The 21797-nt window shown below is 36.7% G+C and overlaps 1 protein-coding gene across 1 annotated transcript in view; it reads right to left on the bottom strand.

The window, feature by feature from the left end:
- Positions 1-21797, bottom strand: part of CUBN (cubilin) — a 749121-nt gene that overhangs the window by 618089 nt on the left and 109235 nt on the right. The window contains exons 15-18 of the mRNA XM_053713984.1: positions 20491-20672; positions 9440-9602; positions 8756-8946; positions 3882-4035 (exon numbers count right to left, since the gene is read on the bottom strand). Coding sequence (XP_053569959.1) covers positions 3882-4035; positions 8756-8946; positions 9440-9602; positions 20491-20672 — 690 coding nt within the window. The remainder of the gene's footprint in view (positions 1-3881; positions 4036-8755; positions 8947-9439; positions 9603-20490; positions 20673-21797) is intronic.

The raw sequence follows: 21797 nt of genomic DNA, 5'->3' as shown, positions 1-21797 counted from the left end.
ATTCATAACTATCCCAGGACAGATTTGCATATCTTACCCAGAATCCTTTGCTGCATTGGAAACAGTGTATTCCAGAGGTTTTCTGTGGGAAAAACAAGCCTTCTGGCCTTTCTAGATTTGTTAATGAACTACACAATGAGTTATTTTCTCTATCTTGTGCGTAGTGGAGGATTTTAAACTCACCTTTTACCTCCCCCTAATTTAAAATGTTGTTGTATTTTGCCTGGAAACAACTTCACCCTGAAGTGATTCAAACTTTCTCCCAGCTGATGAGTAGCAACAACGACGAAACAGTCTGTCCTGGTATTGTTATGAATCACTGCACTAACCCTAGCTAAGTTTATAAGCTGTGTGAACAGTGATACTTTGGCGTTAAGGGAATCTGCTGAAAAGCAGACTTGAAGTAAAAAGGTGTGTCATTGTGAACCTAATTTGCATATCTTACCCAGAATCCTTTGCTGCATTGGAAACAGTGTATTCCAGAGGTTTTCTGTGGGAAAAACAAGCCTTCTGGCCTGTCTAGATTTGTTAATGAACTACACAATGAGTTATTTTCTCTATTTTGTGCATAGTGGAGGATTTTAAACTCACCTTTTATCTCCCCCTAATTTAAAATGTTGTTGTATATATATATATATATATATATATATATATTTGTTTGTTTGTTTGTTTTAAAGGGACACTAAACCCAGATTTTTCCATTAATGATTCAGATAGAGCAGGCAATTCTAAACAACTTTCTAATTTACTTCTATTATCATTTTTTCTTCGTTCTCTTGCTATCTTTATTTTAAAAAAAGGAATGTAAAGCTTAAGAGCCGACCCATTTTTGGTTGAGAACCTGGGTTATGCTTGCTTATTGGTTTGCTAAATGTAGCTACCAATAAGCAAGCGCTATCCAGGGTGCAGAACCTAAAATGGGCTGGTTCATAAGCTTAAAATTCCTGCTTTCTAAATAAAGATAGCAAGAGAATGAAGAAAAATTCATAGTAGGAGTAAATTAGTAAGTTGTTTAAAATTGCATGCTCTATCTGAACCATTAAAGAAAAAATGTTGGTTTAGTATCCCTTTAATGGATGTTCAACAAAGGATAAAAAAAACAAAGCAGATTTGATAATAAAAGTAAGTGTGAAAGTAGTTTAAAATTACATGTTTTATCTAAATCATGAAAGTTTACTTTTTAATGTCCCTTTAAGAGTGATGTTAATCTTATTAGTAAATATATCTACTTTACTCCAAATACAAATTACTGTTATATTAGTGTGTGTGTGTGTGAATATAAATATGTATAAATATATTTGTGTGTGTGTTTATGTATTAGTGCGTGTGTATATATCTGTGTGTATAAATATATTTGTGTGTGTGTTTATGTATTAGTGCGTGTGTATATATCTGTGTGTATAAACATATTTGTGTGTGTGTTTATGTATTAGTGCGTGTGTATATATCTGTGTGTATAAATATATTTGTGTGTGTGCATGCTTTTTTTTTAAATCTTTTATAAGCCTGTACTCTTTAAAAGGAATATTTATTCAGGGACAACCAGGCTAAGATACATTTACCACAGCTTAGAAAAATTGCATACTTACTGTTTTTTTTATAAAATATTATAGAGGTGGGATGAAAGATAAGAATTAATTATAGTGAATATAATTATAGGAATTATAGAGTGTCAATATTACACACAAAAAACAAACAAAAAAATGACCATTCATGTGGTTTAATGTTACTGTGTGTGTTGCAGATATGTGCGATTCGTTTCGGATCGATTCGGAAATTCAGCCGAATTCGGTAAATTCGGAGATTCGGATCGATTCGAATTTCCGAATTAAAATAGTTCGGATTTATTCGGTAGATTCGGATGGCAATGGATTAAACTAGTATTGTACAGTATATTAGGTTATATCACTCTGCTATGGGTTACACCTAATATACAGTACATAATACTAGTCTAATACACAGCATATCCCACCTGACACATACCGAAATTCCGAATTTCTGAACCGAACCGAATCCAACTGAATTTATTCGAATCCGAATGAATCCGAAACGAATCCGAAACGAATTAATTTGAATTTTTATGAATTCGAAGCGATCCGAACCGAAATTCGAAAAAATCTGAATCGATCCGAACCGAAACAAATTTTTCGATCATGCACAAGTCTAGTCTGTATGTTGTGTAGGATCGCAGGTCCTTAGCATTAGTGGCAGTGTAAAATGCAGCACACAGAATGTATGATAATAAAAATATTCTGAATAACCTCATCCATTTGGAGACAATTTGACTGAAGGTACCCTGGGTAGTTACAGATATTACCTTATAACAAATATAGATTTGATTCAGTTGTATGAAGATTTAAGTAAGCAAAGTATATGTGGCAGAAATTCACTACCTTTCATCCTCTCGAACTGTTTTGGTCAGCCATGCAGAGTAAGGGATTAACAATAAAAGGCACACTTTTTCTATGTCATGCTACAGCTGTAACTGAGCCCTTACAGAAACTCCCTAAGGTGACCACCTGGTTTGACTTATGCAAGCACTGGACCTGCATTTAGTTTCTTAAGAGAAAAATAACTAATGCAAGGAAAATATCACTGATCTTGTAAAAATAATATATGAGCTCTGTCTGCAGATTTAGCTTCAAGCTATACTAATTTCTGAAAACGTGGGATCACTTAATTTGAGAATCAGATGATGCAGAACACTATCCAACTCATGGGCAAACCTGAGGACACAGAGTTTAAATCACTGGAAGGTTTTACTTAAACAGCTATCAGAGATCACCAGTAAAGATGCTGGCAAAGTCAAATTGGTTATAAAAATCTGCAATGGATTGCTGTAACGGTGCATAGGTTTATATATATATATATATATATATATATAGGCAGGCCAGCACTCACGGTTAACATTTCATCCACCCAGGGTGCTTCCATAGTATTGATAGTAGTAAAGAATGGGGATGCACTCGTCAGGCTTTCCAAAGTTACCTTTAATGTAACGTTTCGGGGTGTTACCCCCTTCGTCAGACAATATAAAATAACAATTCACAACCTACTTACCACCGTGCCTTTTAAACTAACATAAGTGATACAGTTTCAGGTCATCACCTGTGATGCCACTCCCACAATCAGCAATCAACAGGTGTAGACTCCTACTGCCCTCTGAGTGTATGTGACTACCTAATCATATAAACATATTAACTGAAAGTGTGAACACCAAGTGCCCTATCTTAATAAAAGAACCACATAGCAAAAATGTGTACATAGCAATGCTCACAATAGGTTAAAGGAGCAGTGAAAAACCTTTTGGGAAACTGTGATATCAGTCCCTGATAAGCCATATGTGCTTTAATCTGATTACGGCCTGTGGGTGGTTGCCATAGCAACCAAAACTAGCAACAACGGCCCCCAATACTGGGTAAGGCATGATATGGCCAATCAATGGTACTTCAACATGGAGCGCCCAACCCCCAGACAGACAAGGCAATCACCCAGAAATAACATACAGCATAATATGTAAATTGAACCCAGTATGTCAAATGGCACAATACCTCGTAGCGCTATACATAATATAATTACAAAATCGTCCAGTAATTAGTAAACAAGCCGTATAGCTGGTACGCAATGCACCCCTCAAGTGCCGAGCTATCAGGATGTCTAATACTGTCCAGTCTGGAGGTGTGGTCTTACGACCGCTGCTTCTTAGCTTCAGTTTCTGGCTCTCCAGAAACTTTGAGGGTAGAAAGCAGCAATTGCTGCGTAATAAATCTGCCCCAAAGTGTTACATTTCTTTTGGTTTTTAATTGACCCAGCATATCTATATAGGTATATAATATTACTTAGAATTGCTTGTTGTTGTTTTTTTTACACATAAAACTTACCAACTTGATAAAAAGCCCTGAAACTTGATGTTACTGATGAATCAGACTTATATTTTATCCAAAGTGAATTTGAACTTGAAGTAATAGATGCAGGAATTGTACTGTCACAATACTTTCCAATCAGTGAACTGGCCTCTGTATCTCCATCACGTATCTAATCAATAAATAAGTTGTGTAAATTAGATTTGTGTGATGAATACAACATTTAAGCAAATGTGTATAAATTATTATAGCAACTCCTGAAAGCAAAACAAATAGAAGGTAAACTTTATGTTGATTGCTTTAGTCATATTTGCTGCATTCTTAAAGAGACAGTGTACTGTAAAATTGTTTTCCCCTTAAAGGGCCATAATACCCAAATGTTTAAACACTTGAAAGTGATGCAGCATAGCTGTAAAAGTTGACAAAAAAATATCACCTGAACATCTATATATAAAAAAGAAAGATATTTTACCTCAAAAGTTTCTCAGTAGCCACATCCCATTGTAAAGGACTTCTAAGCAGCATATCAGTATGTCTGTCCCGGGACAGCCGAAGGATTGAGCTTACGTGCACACTCATCTTATTTCCCTATTCAGTGTAAGGAAGTTTACAATGAAATCTCATGAGAGTTAAGTGAAATCTCATGAGATCACAGTAAAAGAGTTCATGACCTCAGCACTGTTGATGCTGATTGGCTGCTGTTCATTTCTTCATTTTTATTTATTTTTTACCTGCAGCTGAGTATAATTTTTTAAACATAATTTACTCTGCTGAGCTGAGAAAATTGTGAGGTAAAATATCTTCCTTTTTTTACATAGAGATGCTCAGGTGATATTTTCCTGTCAGCTTTTTACAGTTATACTGCATCAGTTTCAAGTGATTTAGCATATGAGTATTATGTCCCTTTAATGTTTTTCCAATTACTCATTCTACCAGCTGCAGGGTTCTAAATGTATAGGAAATTGAACATGTGGGTATATTTTTGTCTATGAAGTAGCTATTTCTGCTCATTTAAACCACAACCCAATGAAAATGGGCTGAGCTTGTAGAGAGAGTAGAACTAATTAGCTTATCTGTCTAATTATTTACACAAAGTCTGCCTTATCCTATTTCTCAGTTTTACTCAAACACAAATACATAGGGCATGATATTCAAAACTTCAATGCTCGGGCAGGCCATTTCAATGAAGAATCGTCGGTATGGTGAGGCCCTTAAAAAAAAAATTAGAAACACAAATTTTAACTTGAGACATGTTTATGCTGCTATGTAGAATTAGTTATGTGAAACAGAAATTCCTGCATTACATAACAAGATTTAAGTAAATTCCTAAAGATTTTACGTGACTTATCTCCATAAATATTGAATATAAGACCCATAGAAAGAACAAAGAAAAATTAACATTTTAGTATTTCTGTCACCACCCCACTGGGAGCATGATTTAATCTAAACCTTTTTTAATTTTCTGTAACCAGTACTTAAGTTATTGAAATTTCCAGTATAGGCGGGGATACAAGAGGCAAAATCAGCTATTTCAAATGCCAAAATAAAGATGAATTAGCCATTTGTTAACAATGTAATAAATTATAGCAGATAAAATAGATAATTAGGTACACATTAAACATTTGTGTGTTTAATGTTTTTCTAAAATCAAATGTTATATTCAATAAAACAAAATGTAACATTTCTTTAAAATGAAGAATATTAGAATGTTCATCAAACAATCAATATCTGTTTAGAACAGACAGAAGCTGCCAAAACTTTGTTTTAAACAATTTTGCCAAATTCTTCACCAGTACCGTCTGATAACAGTTCAAATGTAGGTTGCGAGCTAATAAATACACTAAGTCAGTATTTCAGAGATCTTTCAGTATCACAATATATAAAAAAAAAAAATCCTGCACAAACTATTTTGGTGCTAAGCAAAATGTAGCCTTTTTTTTATTTGTGTTTATGCGCCATGGATAAGTGTAAGTAATGTTACAGCACATATATACTAGAATGTTGCTTTAAATTATATTGAGAACCTCTAATAGACAGTCCCCAAATGTATATATGTACAAGTGTGCATACTGTGTTAAACAAATGAAACAGAGTATTCCTTTTTATAGATAGTGATGTCGCAAACCTAAAAAATTGGGTTCGCGAACGGCGAACGCGAACTTCCACAAAATTTTGTGAACAGGCGAACCGGGCGAACCCCCATAGACTTCAATAGGCAGGCGAATTTTAAAACCCACAGGGACTCTTTCTGGCCACAATAGTGATGGAAAAGTTGTTTCAAGGGCACTAACACCTGGACTGTGGCATGCCGGAGGGGGATCCATGGCAAAACTCCCATGGAAAATTACATAGTTGATGCAGAGTCTGGTTTTAATCCATAAAGGGCATAAATCACCTAACATTCCTAAATTGTTTGGAATAATGTGCTTTAAAACATCAGGTATGATGTTGTATCGATCAGGTAGTGTAAGGGTTACGCCCGCTTCACAGTGCGCAGTGTAGGTGATATACCTGCCCTGACCATGCTTTGCAGACCAGGTATCAGTGGTCAGATGGACCCTTGCCCCAACACTGTGTGCCAGACATGCCATTATAGCAGACTTATATGGCTTTGGGGTTGCTTTTTGGTAATTAGAAGGCTGCTAAATGCCACTGCGCACCACACGTGTTTTATGCCCAGCAGTGAAGGGGTTAATTAGGGAGCATGTAGGCAGCTTGTAGAATTAATTTTAGCTTAAGTGTAGTGTAGTAGACAACCCAAAGTATTGATCTAGGCCCATTTTGGTATATTTCATGCCACCATTTCACCGCCAAATGCGATCAAATAAAAATAAATTGTTCACTTTTTCATAAACTTTAGGTTTCTCACAGAAATTATTTACAAACAACTTATGCAATTATGGCATAAATGGTTGTAAATGCTTCTCTGGGATCCCCTTTGTTCAAAAATAGCAGACTTATATGGCTTTGGCATTGCTTTTTGGTAATTAGAAGGCTGCTAAATGCCACTGCACACCACACGTGTTTTATGCCCAGCAGTGAAGGGGTTAATTAGGGAGCATGTAGGCAGCTTTTAGAGTTAATTTTAGCTTAAGTGTAGTGTAGTAGACAACCCAAAGTATTGATCTAGGGCCATTTTGGTATATTTCATGCCACCATTTCACCGCCATTGCAATCAAATTTAAAAAAAACAAATTTTTTCGCAATTTTAGGTTTCTCACTGAAATTATTTACAAACAGCTTGTGCAATTATGGCACAAATGGTTGTAAATGCTTCTCTGGGTTCCCCTTTGTTCAGAAAACGCGGACATATATGACTTTGGCGTTGCTTTCTGGTAATTAGAAGGCCGCTAAATGCTGCTGCGCATCACACGTGTATTATGGCTAGCAGTGAAGGGGTTAATTAGGTAGTTTGTAGGGAGCTTGCAGGGTTAATTTTAGCTTTAGTGTAGAGATCAGCCTCCCACCTGACACATCAGACCCCCTGATCCCTCCCAAACAGCTCCCTTCCCTCCCCCACCCCACAATTGTCCCCGCCATCTTAAGTTCTGGCTGAAAGTCTGCCAGTACTAAAATAAAAGGGTTTTTTTTTTGTTTTTTTAGCATATTTACATATGCTGTGGTGTAGCATCCCCCCTTAGCCCCCAACCTCCCTGATCCCCCAAAAAACAGCTCTCTAACCCTCCCCATCTGCCTTATTGGCGGCCATCTTGGGTACTGGCAGCTGTCTGCTATTATTTCACAGTCAAAAAAGTGTTGTTTTTTTAAATGTACACTACTGTTACACCAGATATGAGTGGTGGCACTGGGTAAGTGGGCACAGTATACGCTGTGAGCCTGACACACACGCTGGCAGGCAGGCAACTGAAATTAGATTACACAGGGAAAAAAAAAAAAAAAAGCAGACTAATGTTCTATCCCTAAAAAGGGCTTTTTGGGGTGCTGTCCTTACAGCAGAGATCAGATGAGTCCTTCTCAGCAGCAGCTACACTGTCCCTCCTCTCACTAAGAATGCAGCTTACAAATGAATCTAAAATGGATGCTGTCCAGGAGGTGGGAGGGTCTGGGAGGGAGGGTCTGCTGCTGATTGGCTGTAATGTGTATTCTGACTGTGAGGTACAGGGTCAAAGTTTACTCAATGATGACGAATAGGGGGCGGATCGAACATCGTATATGTTTGCCCGCCGAGGCGAACGCGAACATGCTATGTTCTCCGGGAACTATTCGCCGGCGAACTATTCACGACATCACTATTTATAGATTCTGAATTTCCAGGCTCAAATAATAAAAACAAAAATTATATGTTGGAAAATGGGGGGGGGGGGGGGAATCTCAGCTTATGATTTTCAGAAATTAAAATATTGGTGTATTTTTAGATAAATAACCTAAATGTGGCTTATTTTTAAAGATGAATGGTCTATATAAATGTGTAGTGCTACTGGTACTGTACTGGAGATAGATTCACAGGGCTGAGACAAGGCAAAAATACCTCATATCAATTCCAAATATATACTGTAGAGGTCCAGAGGTAGTAAGCGACCAAGCAGGGTTCAATAAGTAACAGAACATAACAGGTGATATATATATATATATATGAACACAGTACACCAGCAGCTTGATAACAATACACAATATTTCTAATAGACAAGAATAAAAACGGTAACAACCATTTCCATATTGTACAAAGTAATCAAAATGAAGATATTTATTAAATTCCTTTCATCTTGAAACTCAATAAATCAAATATATACAGTACGTTTACTAATTTATCTATTTAAAAAATCTATTATTAAAATATTCTTGGGGAGTTTTACACCAAACTGAGCAACCATTCACTTTGTTCAAAAACGTTCCTATATAATGAAATTGCATAAAACATAGAATCACTGTACCTCAATGTAGGTTAGGGCACATCCAGTGCTGTTTTTTAGTTCCAAATGCGTAAATCTTAGATTAACGTGGTCATCAAGACCTTGTCTAATGATATAGATGCATTGCTTGTTTCCAGTATAAGAATTAGGCCAGGATGGAGACTGAATATAACCTTCACTTTCTGCAAAGTTACCTCCACAGTCAGGGCCAGCTGAAAATAAATAGATAAAAGAAAAGATGAATGGAATAAAAGAAGTCTATCTATCTATTGAATTAATAACTGCTGGTATAAAAAATAATATTATAATAATATTTTTGCATGTAAGATGCTCTAGACTAATATTTATGTAATATAAATTTAGGGTAAAAATTATTTGGAATATAGGAAGAATAGTTAAGTAAAAAAGGAGTGATACCAATAGAATTGTAACACATAAAATAATATAATAACTAATCTACAATTCATTCAGAAAACTATCTAATGAGACAAACTTTTGCAACCGTTACATTGACCTATGGGTCTGGTTTGGTGAGATCCATAGAGATCCAGTAGATCTGCACAATGTTATGGTATAGAACCTGCAGCGTTTTTTCTAATACAGGATAGTTCTCTGAATTCTTCCTGATTCTGTGCTGCTGTGACACAAACAGAACTGTTCTCTGAGCTAATTTTCCTGAGGGTAGTGGGACACAGTCATACTCACAAGGTGATGTTATGTAGGTGATATGAAAGCCCCGGTCTGATCCTATGTTGTCCGAGTGAAAACGAATCCATGCATATGGGCCAGAGGTCTGCAGAGGTGCTGGTGACTGCGTTTTGCAATATTTTCCAAGGACTGTATTATGAGAGAGAAGGCCATCTCGTATCTAATATATAAAATAAAGCAAAATTTATAACTCCTAAGTGCAAATCAGTCATCCATGTACATTATTTGTACTGAAAAAGACAGGAAAGTCAACAGTAAATATTCATTATCATTCAGATTAACATCTTTCCAATGTACTTTTTTATGTAATTTGCTTAATTTCCATGGAATTCTTTGCTGAAGAGTAGGCTCAGCAGCAATGAACTACGCTAGCCAGGGGCGTATTAAGGCATAGGCCAACGAGGCCGGTGCCTAGGGAGGCAGATTTTTAAGGGGCAGCAGAATTTTGAGTCCCTAGGGCCACTCTACTGAAGTAAGGGCCGGGTGGCTAAATCAACCAATTACAAATTACTTAAATGGCTGGCCCAGCTATTGTTGTCCTATGGGATTGTATGTGGGACATGAAACCCAACATATCCTTTCATGATTTAGATAGAGCAAACCGTTTTAAACAACTTAAAGGGACATAAAACACCAAAAAAATCTTTCATGATTTAACTAGAGAATTTAAAAAGTTTCCAGTTTACTTCTATTATCAAATTTGCTCTGTTCTTTTGTTATTCTTTGTTGAAGAGATATTTACATATGACAGGAAATAATGCTTCCATCTAGTGCTTTTGCTAACGTATAGCATTGTTGCAAAACTGCTGCCATATAGCACTGCAGACACGTGCACACTCCTAAACTTACAACAAGGGATAACATTTGATAATGGAAATAAATTGGAAAGTTGTTTATAATTGTATAATATATCTGAATCATGAAAAAAAAAATATTGGTTTTAAGTCCCTTTAGCAATTTAATTCTATTTTCAAGTTTGCTTTGTTGTCTTAGTATCCTTTGTTGATAAAGCAGGAATATGCTAGCTAAACACATTAAGTGAACCAATGACAAGGGGCATATATGTGCAGCCACCAATCAGCAGCTAGCTCCCAGTAATGCATTGCTGCTCCTAAGCCTACTTAGGTATTCTTTTCAATAAAGGATACCAAGACAACATAGCCAATTAGATAATAGAAGTAAATTGGAAAGTTGTTTAAAATGTAATGCTTTGCCTAATGTAGGTTTTGTGTCTCTTTAAGAAGCTCTATACAGAATTGGCATTAAAAATAACCTGCTGAAAAGTGCAAAGTGCCAAATAAATCCTTGTAAAATACTAAAGTGAATCTTTCTATAAATGTATAATATTCCTAATTAACTGAAACAATTATCATTACTTTTTAGCTTACTGTGGGCTAGATTACAAGTGGAGAACTCAAGTTGTAATCTGGCCCTGCATTAGTGAAAACTTCTAATTCACTGTCACTGCTAAATTCTTCTGTCATGCTTTATTGTGCCTTTTTATACCCACTTTTAATAACCAGCTTAAGAGATGGTCAGAAGTGAATAACAGGAAAATAATCTGCTCAGCGCTATCAGAATAAGTAAAAGTAAAAGTATAGAATCACTGAAGTTTACCAAATATAGGTTAGGGACACTCAAGTCAAAAACATAATTTATGTAAGAACTTACCTGATAAATTAATTTCTTTCATATTAGCAAGAGTCCATGAGCTAGTGACGTATGGGATATACATTCCTACCAGGAGGGGCAAAGTTTCCCAAACCTCAAAATGCCTATAAATACACCCCTCACCACACCCACAATTCAGTTTAACGAATAGCCAAGAAGTGGGGTGATAAAAAAGTGCGAAAGCATATAAAATAAGGAATTGGAATAATTGTGCTTTATACAAAAATCATAACCACCCCAAAAAAAGGGCGGGCCTCATGGACTCTTGCTAATATGAAAGAAATGAATTTATCAGGTAAGTTCTTACATAAATTATGTTTTCTTTCATGTAATTAGCAAGAGTCCATGAGCTAGTGACGTATGGGATAATGATTACCCAAGATGTGGATCTTTCCACGCAAGAGTCACTAGAGAGGGAGGGATAAAATAAAGACAGCCAATTCCTGCTGAAAAAAATCCACACCCAAAATAAAGTTTAATGAAAAACATAAGCAGAAGATTCAAACTGAAACCGCTGCCTGAAGTACTTTTCTACCAAAAACTGCTTCAGAAGAAGAAAATACATCAAAATGGTAGAATTTAGTAAAAGTATGCAAAGAGGACCAAGTTGCTGCTTTGCAAATCTGATCAATCGAAGCTTCATTCCTAAACGCCCAGGAAGTAGAAACTGACCTAGTAGAATGAGCTGTAATCCTTTGAGGCGGAGTTTTACCCGACTTAACATAGGCAAGATGAATTAAAGATTTCAACCAAGATGCCAAAGAAATGGCAGAAGCTTTCTGGCCTTTTCTAGAACCGGAAAAGATAACAAATAAACTAGAAGTCTTTCGGAAAGACTTAGTAGCTTCAACATAATATTTCAAAGCTCTAACAACATCCAAAGAATGCAATGATTTCTCCTTAGAATTCTTAGGATTAGGACATAATGAAGGAACCACAATTTCTCTACTAATGTTGTTAGAATTCACAACTTTAGGTAAAAATTCAAAAGAAGTTCGCAACACTGCCTTATCCTGATGAAAAATCAGAAAAGGAGACTCACAAGAAAGAGCAGATAATTCAGAAACTCTTCTGGCAGAAGAGATTGCCAAAAGGAACAAAACTTTCCAAGAAAGTAATTTAATGTCCAATGAATGCATAGGTTCAAACGGAGGAGCTTGAAGAGCCCCCAGAACCAAATTCAAACTCCACGGAGGAGAAATTGACTTAATGACAGGTTTTATACGAACCAAAGCTTGTACAAAACAATGAATATCAGGAAGATTAGCAATCTTTCTGTGAAAAAGAACAGAAAGAGCAGAGATTTGTCCTTTCAAAGAACTTGCGGATAAACCTTTATCTAAACCATCCTGAAGAAACTGTAAAATTCTCGGAATTCTAAAAGTAATGCCAAGAAAAATGATGAGAAAGACACCAAGAAATATAAGTCTTCCAGACTCTATAATATATCTCTCTGGATACAGATTTACGAGCCTGTAACATAGTATTAATCACAGAGTCAGAGAAACCTCTTTGACCAAGAATCAAGCGTTCAATCTTCATACCTTTAAATTTAAGGATTTGAGATCCTGATGGAAAAAAGGACCTTGCGACAGAAGGTCTGGTCGTAGCGGAAGAGTCCACGGATGGCAAGAGGCCATCCGGACAAGATCCGCATACCAAAACCTGTGAGGCCATGCCGGAGCTACCAGCAGAACAAACGAGCATTCCTTCAGAATCTTGGAGATTACTCTTGGAAGAAGAACTAGAGGCGGAAAGATATAAGCAGGATGATACTTCCAAGGAAGTGATAATGCATCCACTGCTTCCGCCTGAGGATCCCGGGATCTGGACAGATACCTGGGAAGTTTCTTGTTTAGATGAGATGCCATCAGATCTATTTCTGGAAGCTCCCACATTTGAACAATCTGAAGAAATACCTCTGGGTGAAGAGACCATTCGCCCGGATGCAACGTTTGGCGACTGAGATAATCCGCTTCCCAATTGTCTATACCTGGGATATGAACCGCAGATATTAGACAGGAGCTGGATTCCGCCCAAACCAGAATTCGAGATACTTCTTTCATAGCCAGAGGACTGTGAGTCCCTCCTTGATGATTGATATATGCCACAGTAGTGACATTGTCTGTCTGAAAACAAATGAACGATTCTCTCTTCAGAAGAGGCCAAAACTGAAGAGCTCTGAAAATTGCACGGAGTTCCAAAATATTGATCGGTAATCTCACCTCCTGAGATTCCCAAACTCCTTGTGCTGTCAGAGATCCCCACACAGCTCCCCAACCTGTGAGACTTGCATCTGTTGAAATCACAGTCCAGGTCGGAAGCACAAAGAAGCCCCCTAAATCAAACGATGGTGATCTGTCCACCATGTTAGAGAGTGTCGTACAATCGGTTTTAAAGATATTAATTGAGATATCTTTGTGTAATCCTTGCACCATTGATTCAGCATACAGAGCTGAAGAGGTCGCATGTGAAAACGAGCAAAGGGGATCGCGTCCGATGCAGCAGTCATAAGACCTAGAATTTCCATGCATAAGGCTACCGAAGGGAATGATTGTGACTGAAGGTTCGACAAGCCGAAATCAATTTTAGACGTCTCTTGTCTGTTAAAGACAGAGTCATGGACACTGAATCTATCTGGATACCCAGAAAGGTTACCCTTGTCTGAGGAATCAATGAACTTTTTGGTGAATTGATCCTCCAACCATGATCTTGAAGAAACAACACAAGTCGATTCGTATGAGATTCTGCTAAATGTAAAGACTGAGCAAGTACCAAGATATCGTCCAAATAAGGAAATACCACAATACCCTGTTCTCTGATTACAGACAGAAGGGCACCGAGAACCTTTGTAAAAATTCTTGGAGCTGTAGCTAGGCCAAACGGCAGAGCCACAAACTGGTAATGCTTGTTCCAGAAAAGAGAATCTCAGGAACTGATAATGATCTGGATGAATCGGAATATGCAGATATGCATCCTGTAAATCTATTGTGGACATATAATGCCCTTGCTGAACAAAAGGCAAGATAGTCCTTACAGTTAGCATTTTGAATGTTGGTATCCTTACATAACGATTCAATATTTTTAGATCCAGAACTGGTCTGAAGGAATTCTCCTTCTTTGGTACAATGAAGAGATTTGAATAAAACCCCATCCCCTGTTCCAGAACTGGAACTGGCATAATTACTCCAGCCAACTCTAGATCTGAAACACAATTCAGAAATGCTTGAGCTTTCACTGGATTTACTGGGACACGGGAAAGAAAAAATCTCTTTGCAGGAGGTCTCATCTTGAAACCAATTCTGTACCCTTCTGAAACAATGTTCTGAATCCAAAGATTGTGAACAGAATTGATCCAAATTTCTTTGAAAAAACGTAACCTGCCCCCTACCAGCTGAGCTGGAATGAGGGCTGCACCTTCATGTGGACTTAGAAGCAGGCTTTGCCTTTCTAGAAAGCTTGGATTTATTCCAGACTGGAGATGGTTTCCAAACTGAAACTGCTCCTGAGGATGAAGGATCAGGCTTTTGTTCTTTGTTGAAACGAAAGGAACGAAAACGATTATTAGCCCTGTTTTTACCCTAAATTTGTTACCCTGGAAAGAAATGGAAAGTAGAGTTGATTTAGAAGCCATATCAGCATTCCAAGTTTTAAGCCATAAAGCTCTTCTAGCTAGAATAGCTAGAGACATAAACCTGACATCAACTCTGATAATATCAAAGATGGCATCACAGATAAAATTATTAGCATGCTGAAGAATAATAATATTATGAGAATCATGATCTGTTACTTGTTGCGCTAAAGTCTCCAACCAAAAAGTTGAAGCTGCAGCAACATCAGCCAATGATATAGCAGGTCTAAGAAGATTACCTGAACACAGATAAGCTTTTCTTAGAAAGGATTCAATTTTCCTATCTAAAGGATCTTTAAACGAAGTACCATCCGACGTAGGAATAGTAGTACGTTTAGCAAGGGTAGAAATAGCCCCATCGACTTTAGGGATTTTGTCCCAAAATTCTAATCTGTCAGACGGCACAGGATATAATTGCTTAAAACGTTTAGAAGGAGTAAATGAATTACCCAATTTATCCCATTCTCTGGAAATTACTTCAGAAATAGCATTAGGAACAGGAAAAACTTCTGGAATAACCACAGGAGATTTAAATACCTTATCTAAACGTTTAGAATTAGTATCAAGAGGACCAGAATCCTCCATTTCTAAAGCAATTAGTACTTCTTTAAGTAAAGAACGAATAAATTCCATTTTAAATAAATATGAAGATTTATCAGCATCAATCTCTGAGACAGAATCCTCTGAACCAGAAGAGTCATCAGAATCAGAATGATGATGTTCATTTAAAAATTCATCTGTAGAGAGAGAAGTTTTAAAAGATTTTTTATGTTTACTAGAAGGAGAAATAGCAGACATAGCCTTCTTGATGGATTCAGAAACAAAATCTCTTATGTTATCAGGAACATTCTGCACCTTAGATGTTGAAGGAACTGCAACAGGCAATGGTACATTACTAAAGGAAATATTATCTGCTTTAACAAGTTTGTCATGACAATTAATACAAACAGCCGGAGGAATAGCTACCAAAAGTTTACAGCAGATACACTTAGCTTTGGTAGTTCCAGCACTAGACAGCGATTTTCCTGAAGTATCTTCTGACTCAGATGCAACGTGAGACATCTTGCAATATGTAAGAGAAAAAACAACATATAAAGCAAAATTGATCAAATTCCTTAAATGACAGTTTCAGGAATGGGAAAAAATGCCAATAAACAAGCTTCTAGTAACCAGAATCAAAGAAAAAATGAGACTGAAATAATGTGGAGACAAAAGTGACGCCCATATTTTTTGGCGCCAAATAAGACGCCCACATTATTTGGCGCCTAAATGCTTTTTGGCACCAAAAATGACGCCACATCCGGAACGCCGACATTTTTGACGCAACTTCCGGCGACACGTATAACGCCGGAAACAGAAAAGATTTTTTGCGCCAAAAAAGTCCGCGCCAAGAATGACGCAATAAAATGAAGCATTTTCAGCCCCCGCGAGCCTAACAGCCCACAGGGAAAAAAAGAGTCAAATTTTTAAGGTAAGAAAAAAATTGATTCAAATGCATTATCCCAAATATGAAACTGACTGTCTGAAAATAAGGAATGTTGAACATCCTGAGTCAAGGCAAATAAATGTTTGAATACATATATTTAGAACTTTATAAATAAAGTGCCCAACCATAGCTTAGAGTGTCACAGAAAATAAGATTTACTTACCCCAGGACACTCATCTACATGTTTGTAGAAAGCCAAACCAGTACTGAAACGAAAATCAGCAGAGGTAATGGTATATAAATAAGAGTATATCGTCGATCTGAAAAGGGAGGTAAGAGATGAATCTCTACGACCGATAACAGAGAACCTATGAAATAGACCCCGTAGAAGGAGATCACTGCATTCAAATAGGCAATACTCTCCTCACATCCCTCTGACATTCACTGCACGCTGAGAGGAAAACCGGGCTCCAACTTGCTGCGGAGCGCATATCAACGTAGAATCTAGCACAAACTTACTTCACCACCTCCATAGGAGGCAAAGTTTGTAAAACTGAATTGTGGGTGTGGTGAGGGGTGTATTTATAGGCATTTTGAGGTTTGGGAAACTTTGCCCCTCCTGGTAGGAATGTATATCCCATACGTCACTAGCTCATGGACTCTTGCTAATTACATGAAAGAAATAAACTTTTATAATTCAGATAGTGTATACGTATACTAGTCTGTGATTGGCTGATCTCTGTCACATTATATAGGGGGGCCAGAAAATGGGGGGGAAAAATTGCCAGAAAAAAAATCTACTGATTATTTAAAGTTTTGTTGCATTTTCTTTTTATTATGCACTTGTTAATTATACAATTCTACTGTATTAAGTGGTACTTTAAATATGTTCCATTTTGCATTCACAAAGGTTAACCCCTTAATGTCCTGTGCCGTATCCTGTACAATGCTGGTCGTTATGCCCTTAAAGGGACATAATACTCATATGCTAAATCACTTGAAACTGATGCAGCATAACTGTAAAAAGCTGACAGGAAAATATCACCTGAGCATCTCTATGTAAAAAAAAAGAAGATATTTTACCTCACAACTTCCTCAGCTCAGCAGAGTACGTTCTGTATAAAAAAATATACTTCAGCTGCTGCCAAGCTGCAGGTAAAAAATAAATAAATGAAGAAATGAACAGCAGCCAAACAGCATCAGCAGTGCTGAGGTCATGAACTCTTTTACTGTGATCTCATGAGATTTCACTTAACTCTCAAGAGATTTCACAATAAACTTTCTTGAACTGAATAGGGAAATAAGATGAGTGTGCACGTAAGCTCACTCCCTTAGCTGTCCCGGGACAGACATACTGATTTTCTTTACAATGGGATGTGGCTACTGAGGAATTTTTGAGGTAAAATATCTTTCTTTTTTACATAGAGATGTTCAGGTGATATTTTCTAGTCAGCTTTTTACAGCTGTGCTGCATCACTTTCAAGTGTTTCAACATTTGGGCATCATGGCCCTTTAAGGCCACGCTACACGGTATAGAACACCCCCCAAAAAAAAACCTGCGTCATTGAGGGGGAAGAAGGGAGTAGGGGAAATGAGGGGGATTCCATGTGGGATCCGTTAACAGAAAGGGATCTTGGAGGGGGAGGGGTAGTGTATTGAAGGGGGGGAGCTACACTACAGAAAAAATTGGACTTTTTTTTTTTTTTAAATGGTGGCACATAGGTAGAGGGGGGAGGGTTAGAGAGCTTTTTGGGGGGGGATCAGGGAGGTTGGGGGTAGGGGGGAACCTACACTGCAGAAAATATATATATTTTAAAAAAAAAAAAAACTTATTTTCATACTGGCAGACTTTCTGTCAGTACTTAAGATGGTGGTGACAATTGTAAGGTAGGGAAGGGAATAAAGCTGTTTGAGGGGGGTCAGGGAGAGATCAGGGGGTGGAATGTGTCAGGTGGGAGACTGATCTCTACACTAAAGCTAAAATTAACCCTACAAGCTACCTAATTGTTGAAAATAATAAGCAATATTTGTCTCTGTTTTTTGCAGTGCCTTGTGAGGTCTGAATGGGTTCATTTGTATGCAGGCATTATTAGTCGAGAGCGGCCAGTCTGGTTAAGGGGCTATAAAATGTAGCTAGTTCTGAGTGTCTGTTTATTTTTTTTTAAATCTAATCTTTTTCTATCCTTGTTTAAGTTCTTGCATTCCAGCTAGTATCAGTAAACATTTAAGTCCTAGTTATCTTGATAGGCCAAATATATGAATGTATGTACACAACTCATTGTAAACATTGGGAATGTGTCATAAAATGTAGACACTAGTTCATCCCTGACCTTTGCCTTTCTTTCTTGATATATGATCAAACACAGTAAAACGTACAATTCTGATGTGTAGAACTGTTATTTACTTATGTTGTAACCATATTTGTTAAAACCCTTGCATTTTTTAGCTAGCTAATCATAAACTATAAATAGCCTAGATGTGGAATGTATAAATACCTGGGAAGGGGACTGACCCCCTCAGAGAAAACTTTGTATTGTTTCTCTCCATACTGCATTGTGTAATCAGTAAACAAACTCTTTTCAACCTGTCTTGGTCTGAAGAAGTTATTCAGTCCAGGGTGAGTATATCACCAACACAATTAACCCCTTCACTGCTGGGCATAATACATGTGCGGTGCGCAGCGGCATTTAGCGGCCTTCTAATTACCAAAAAGCATTGCCAAAATATATATGTCTGCTTTTTCTGAACAAAGGTGATCCCAGAGAAGCATTTACAACCATTTATGCCATAATTGCACAAGCTGTTTGTAAATAATTTCAGTGAGAAACCTAAAATTGTGAAAAAGTTAACGTTTTTTTGTTTTTATTTGATCGCATTTGGCGGTGAAATGGTGGTATGAAATATAACAAAATGGGCCTATATCAATACATTGGGTTATCTACTAAAAAAAATATATATATAGTTTTGATAGGTAAATAAAAACAAAACAAAGCTCTATTTCTGTTTAAATGTAGTGATGGCAAAAATGCTAAAAAATGCTCTGGTCTTTTGGGGAAGTTTTTGTCTGAAATGCCCGGTCCTTAAGGGGTTAAAGGATAATGAAACCCTTAAAGACTGTAATAGAAAATGTTTAATTATTCATAGAAAAATAACGTTTGCTCCATTTTCCTGTAAATAATTGTGGGTTTGACACTGCAGTCTTCATAAGCTTAATCCTGCTACATAAATATGGTTAACAAAGATGATATGATAAGGAACTACAAAAACAATGGACATTTTGCCAAAGAATGACAGTGGTAAGCAACGTATATTAAAGGCACAGTAAAGTCAAAATTAAACTTTCATGATTTGAATAGAGCATGGGATTTTAAACAGCTTTCCAATTTACTTCTGTTATCAAATTTGCTTTGTTCTGTTGGTATCTTTTATTGAAGAGTAAAACTAGGTAGGCTCATAAGAGCTCAAGAGTGTGCACGTGTCTTAAGTACTCTATGGCAGCCGTGTTTTGCAACATTATTTGTAGCTTTGTTATACAATGTTATAAAACACAGCTGCCATAGAGTACTAAAGACACGTGCACACTCCTGAGCTCTGAATCATGAAAGTTTAATTTTGACTTTATTGTCCCTTTAACGTAACAAGTCTGGATTGGTTCCTCCAAATAAGGGTGAGTGGAGTTTGGCCATTAACAAACAGTTTCAGCAAACGCGTCATTCAAAAATGTTTAAACTGATCTATTATGTTACTTTATTGCAAGACAAAAAATCCCATAATCACAAGGTAGTCACTAACCCTTTAAGTTAGGGCTGCTTCATTAATTGAAACCAGCAGAAAGTGCATACTTAGTTCTGTAGTTTACAAGCTCATTGAAAGTAGAGAAAATTTCCAAAGTGGTAGTAGTGCTTTAAAGGGATATTGTGGGTAACAATTTTATTATAATGAAATAATGACAGTTTAAATATGTATTTTTTTTCATGAAAATAGTGAGTAAAAGCTGTTTATTGTGAAATTGAAACTGGCATAATTATAGACTGATAGAAGCATTTACCATAGTTGTAATGGCAAAGATGGACAGACATTTAAAATTAGGTGTATTCAGTAAAGGGATATTACATTGATATATTTAATATATGTCATCTTTTAAGTGGAACAAAAAAAAGTGCACAATGTGAACATTCTTTATGATATAACACTGTTAACTCACATTGAAGCATTATGGGGTAAAGATACAAACAGCTTATGATATTCAGTAGATATTTCGCATAAACAATAGCTTATTACAATAACATTCATACAAACATTCTTTTAGACTAAGCTTACCTCAAGATAATCATTGTCACAGTTTTCATGATTTTCCAGATATAGTGTTCCAAAGGCAAAGGTGACGAAGAGCCCAGGATCAGCAGAGATTGTCCAGTAGCAGTCATGATTAAGAGGGTAGTTATTGGGGTAACCAGGGGAGTAGATTGATCCATGATTTCCAGATAGGTGACTTCCACATTCTATGTATAAAATGAAGGGTTGTTCTAAATTGTTTGTGCAAATTATATTATGATATGGGTTAAGAATATATAAGATTTGACTAAAGCTATCAGATACAAGATAATTACATTGCTTTTCTGTAATCATTTTGAGTTAGATTACGAGGGGCACTAAGTGTAACGCGAGAGCGATAACTGGAATTTTGCTCCTTTTTTGAGCACGTCAGAAATAGCGTGTGTATAACGATTTAAAAGTAAACAAGTTTGCTTGAGTGCAATTTAATTTAACGTGCATCGGGCTAGCAGGACTTCAGAACTCTGGTTAACTGTTACGCGAGACAAACAAGTTGCACTAAATACATCAAAAATACCTTTAAAATATAGTTACACTAACTAACTTCCTCTCCACTTAGACTTCAATGGAAAGCGCAAATTGGAAAAATTACAGCACTTATCGCTTACTCGATAACCCGACAGGATTTAAACCTACAGGGCTAACCTGAAGGTAGTTATGAATATTTTACATTCTAATGTTCTTCACATGGAAGAAAATGTTCTATTTATTTTTAAATATATATATATATATATATATATATATATATATATATATATATATATATAAAGTATCTCACAAAAGTGAGTACACCCCTCACATTTTTGTAAATATTTGATTATATCTTTTCATGTGACAACACTGAAGAAATGATTCTTTGCTACAATGTAAAGTAGTGAATGTACAGACTGAATAACAGTGCAAATTTGCTTTCCCCTCAAATAACTCAACACTGAAAAATTGGAAATATCAAAATTGGGCCCAATTAGACATTTTCCCTCCCCAGTGTCATATGACTCGTTAATGTTACAAGGTCTCAGGTGTGAATGGGGAGTAGTTGTTTTAAACTTGGTGTTATCGCTCTCACACTCTCTCATACTGGTCACTGGAAGTTCAACATGGCACCTCATGGCAAAGAACTCTCTGAGGATCTGAAAAAAAGAATTGCTGCTCTACATAAAGATGGCCTAGGATATAAGAAGATTGCCAAGACCCTGAAACTGAGCTGCAGCACGGTGGGCAAGACCAAACAGTGGTTTCACAGGACAGGTTCCACTCAGAACAGACCTCGCCATGGTCGACCAAAGGAGTTG

This window comes from Bombina bombina, chromosome 5 (genome assembly GCF_027579735.1).
Source record: "Bombina bombina isolate aBomBom1 chromosome 5, aBomBom1.pri, whole genome shotgun sequence".
Taxonomy (NCBI): domain Eukaryota; kingdom Metazoa; phylum Chordata; class Amphibia; order Anura; family Bombinatoridae; genus Bombina; species Bombina bombina.
Note: the sequence above shows the minus strand (reverse complement) of the source record. Positions and strands in the feature narration are given on the sequence as shown.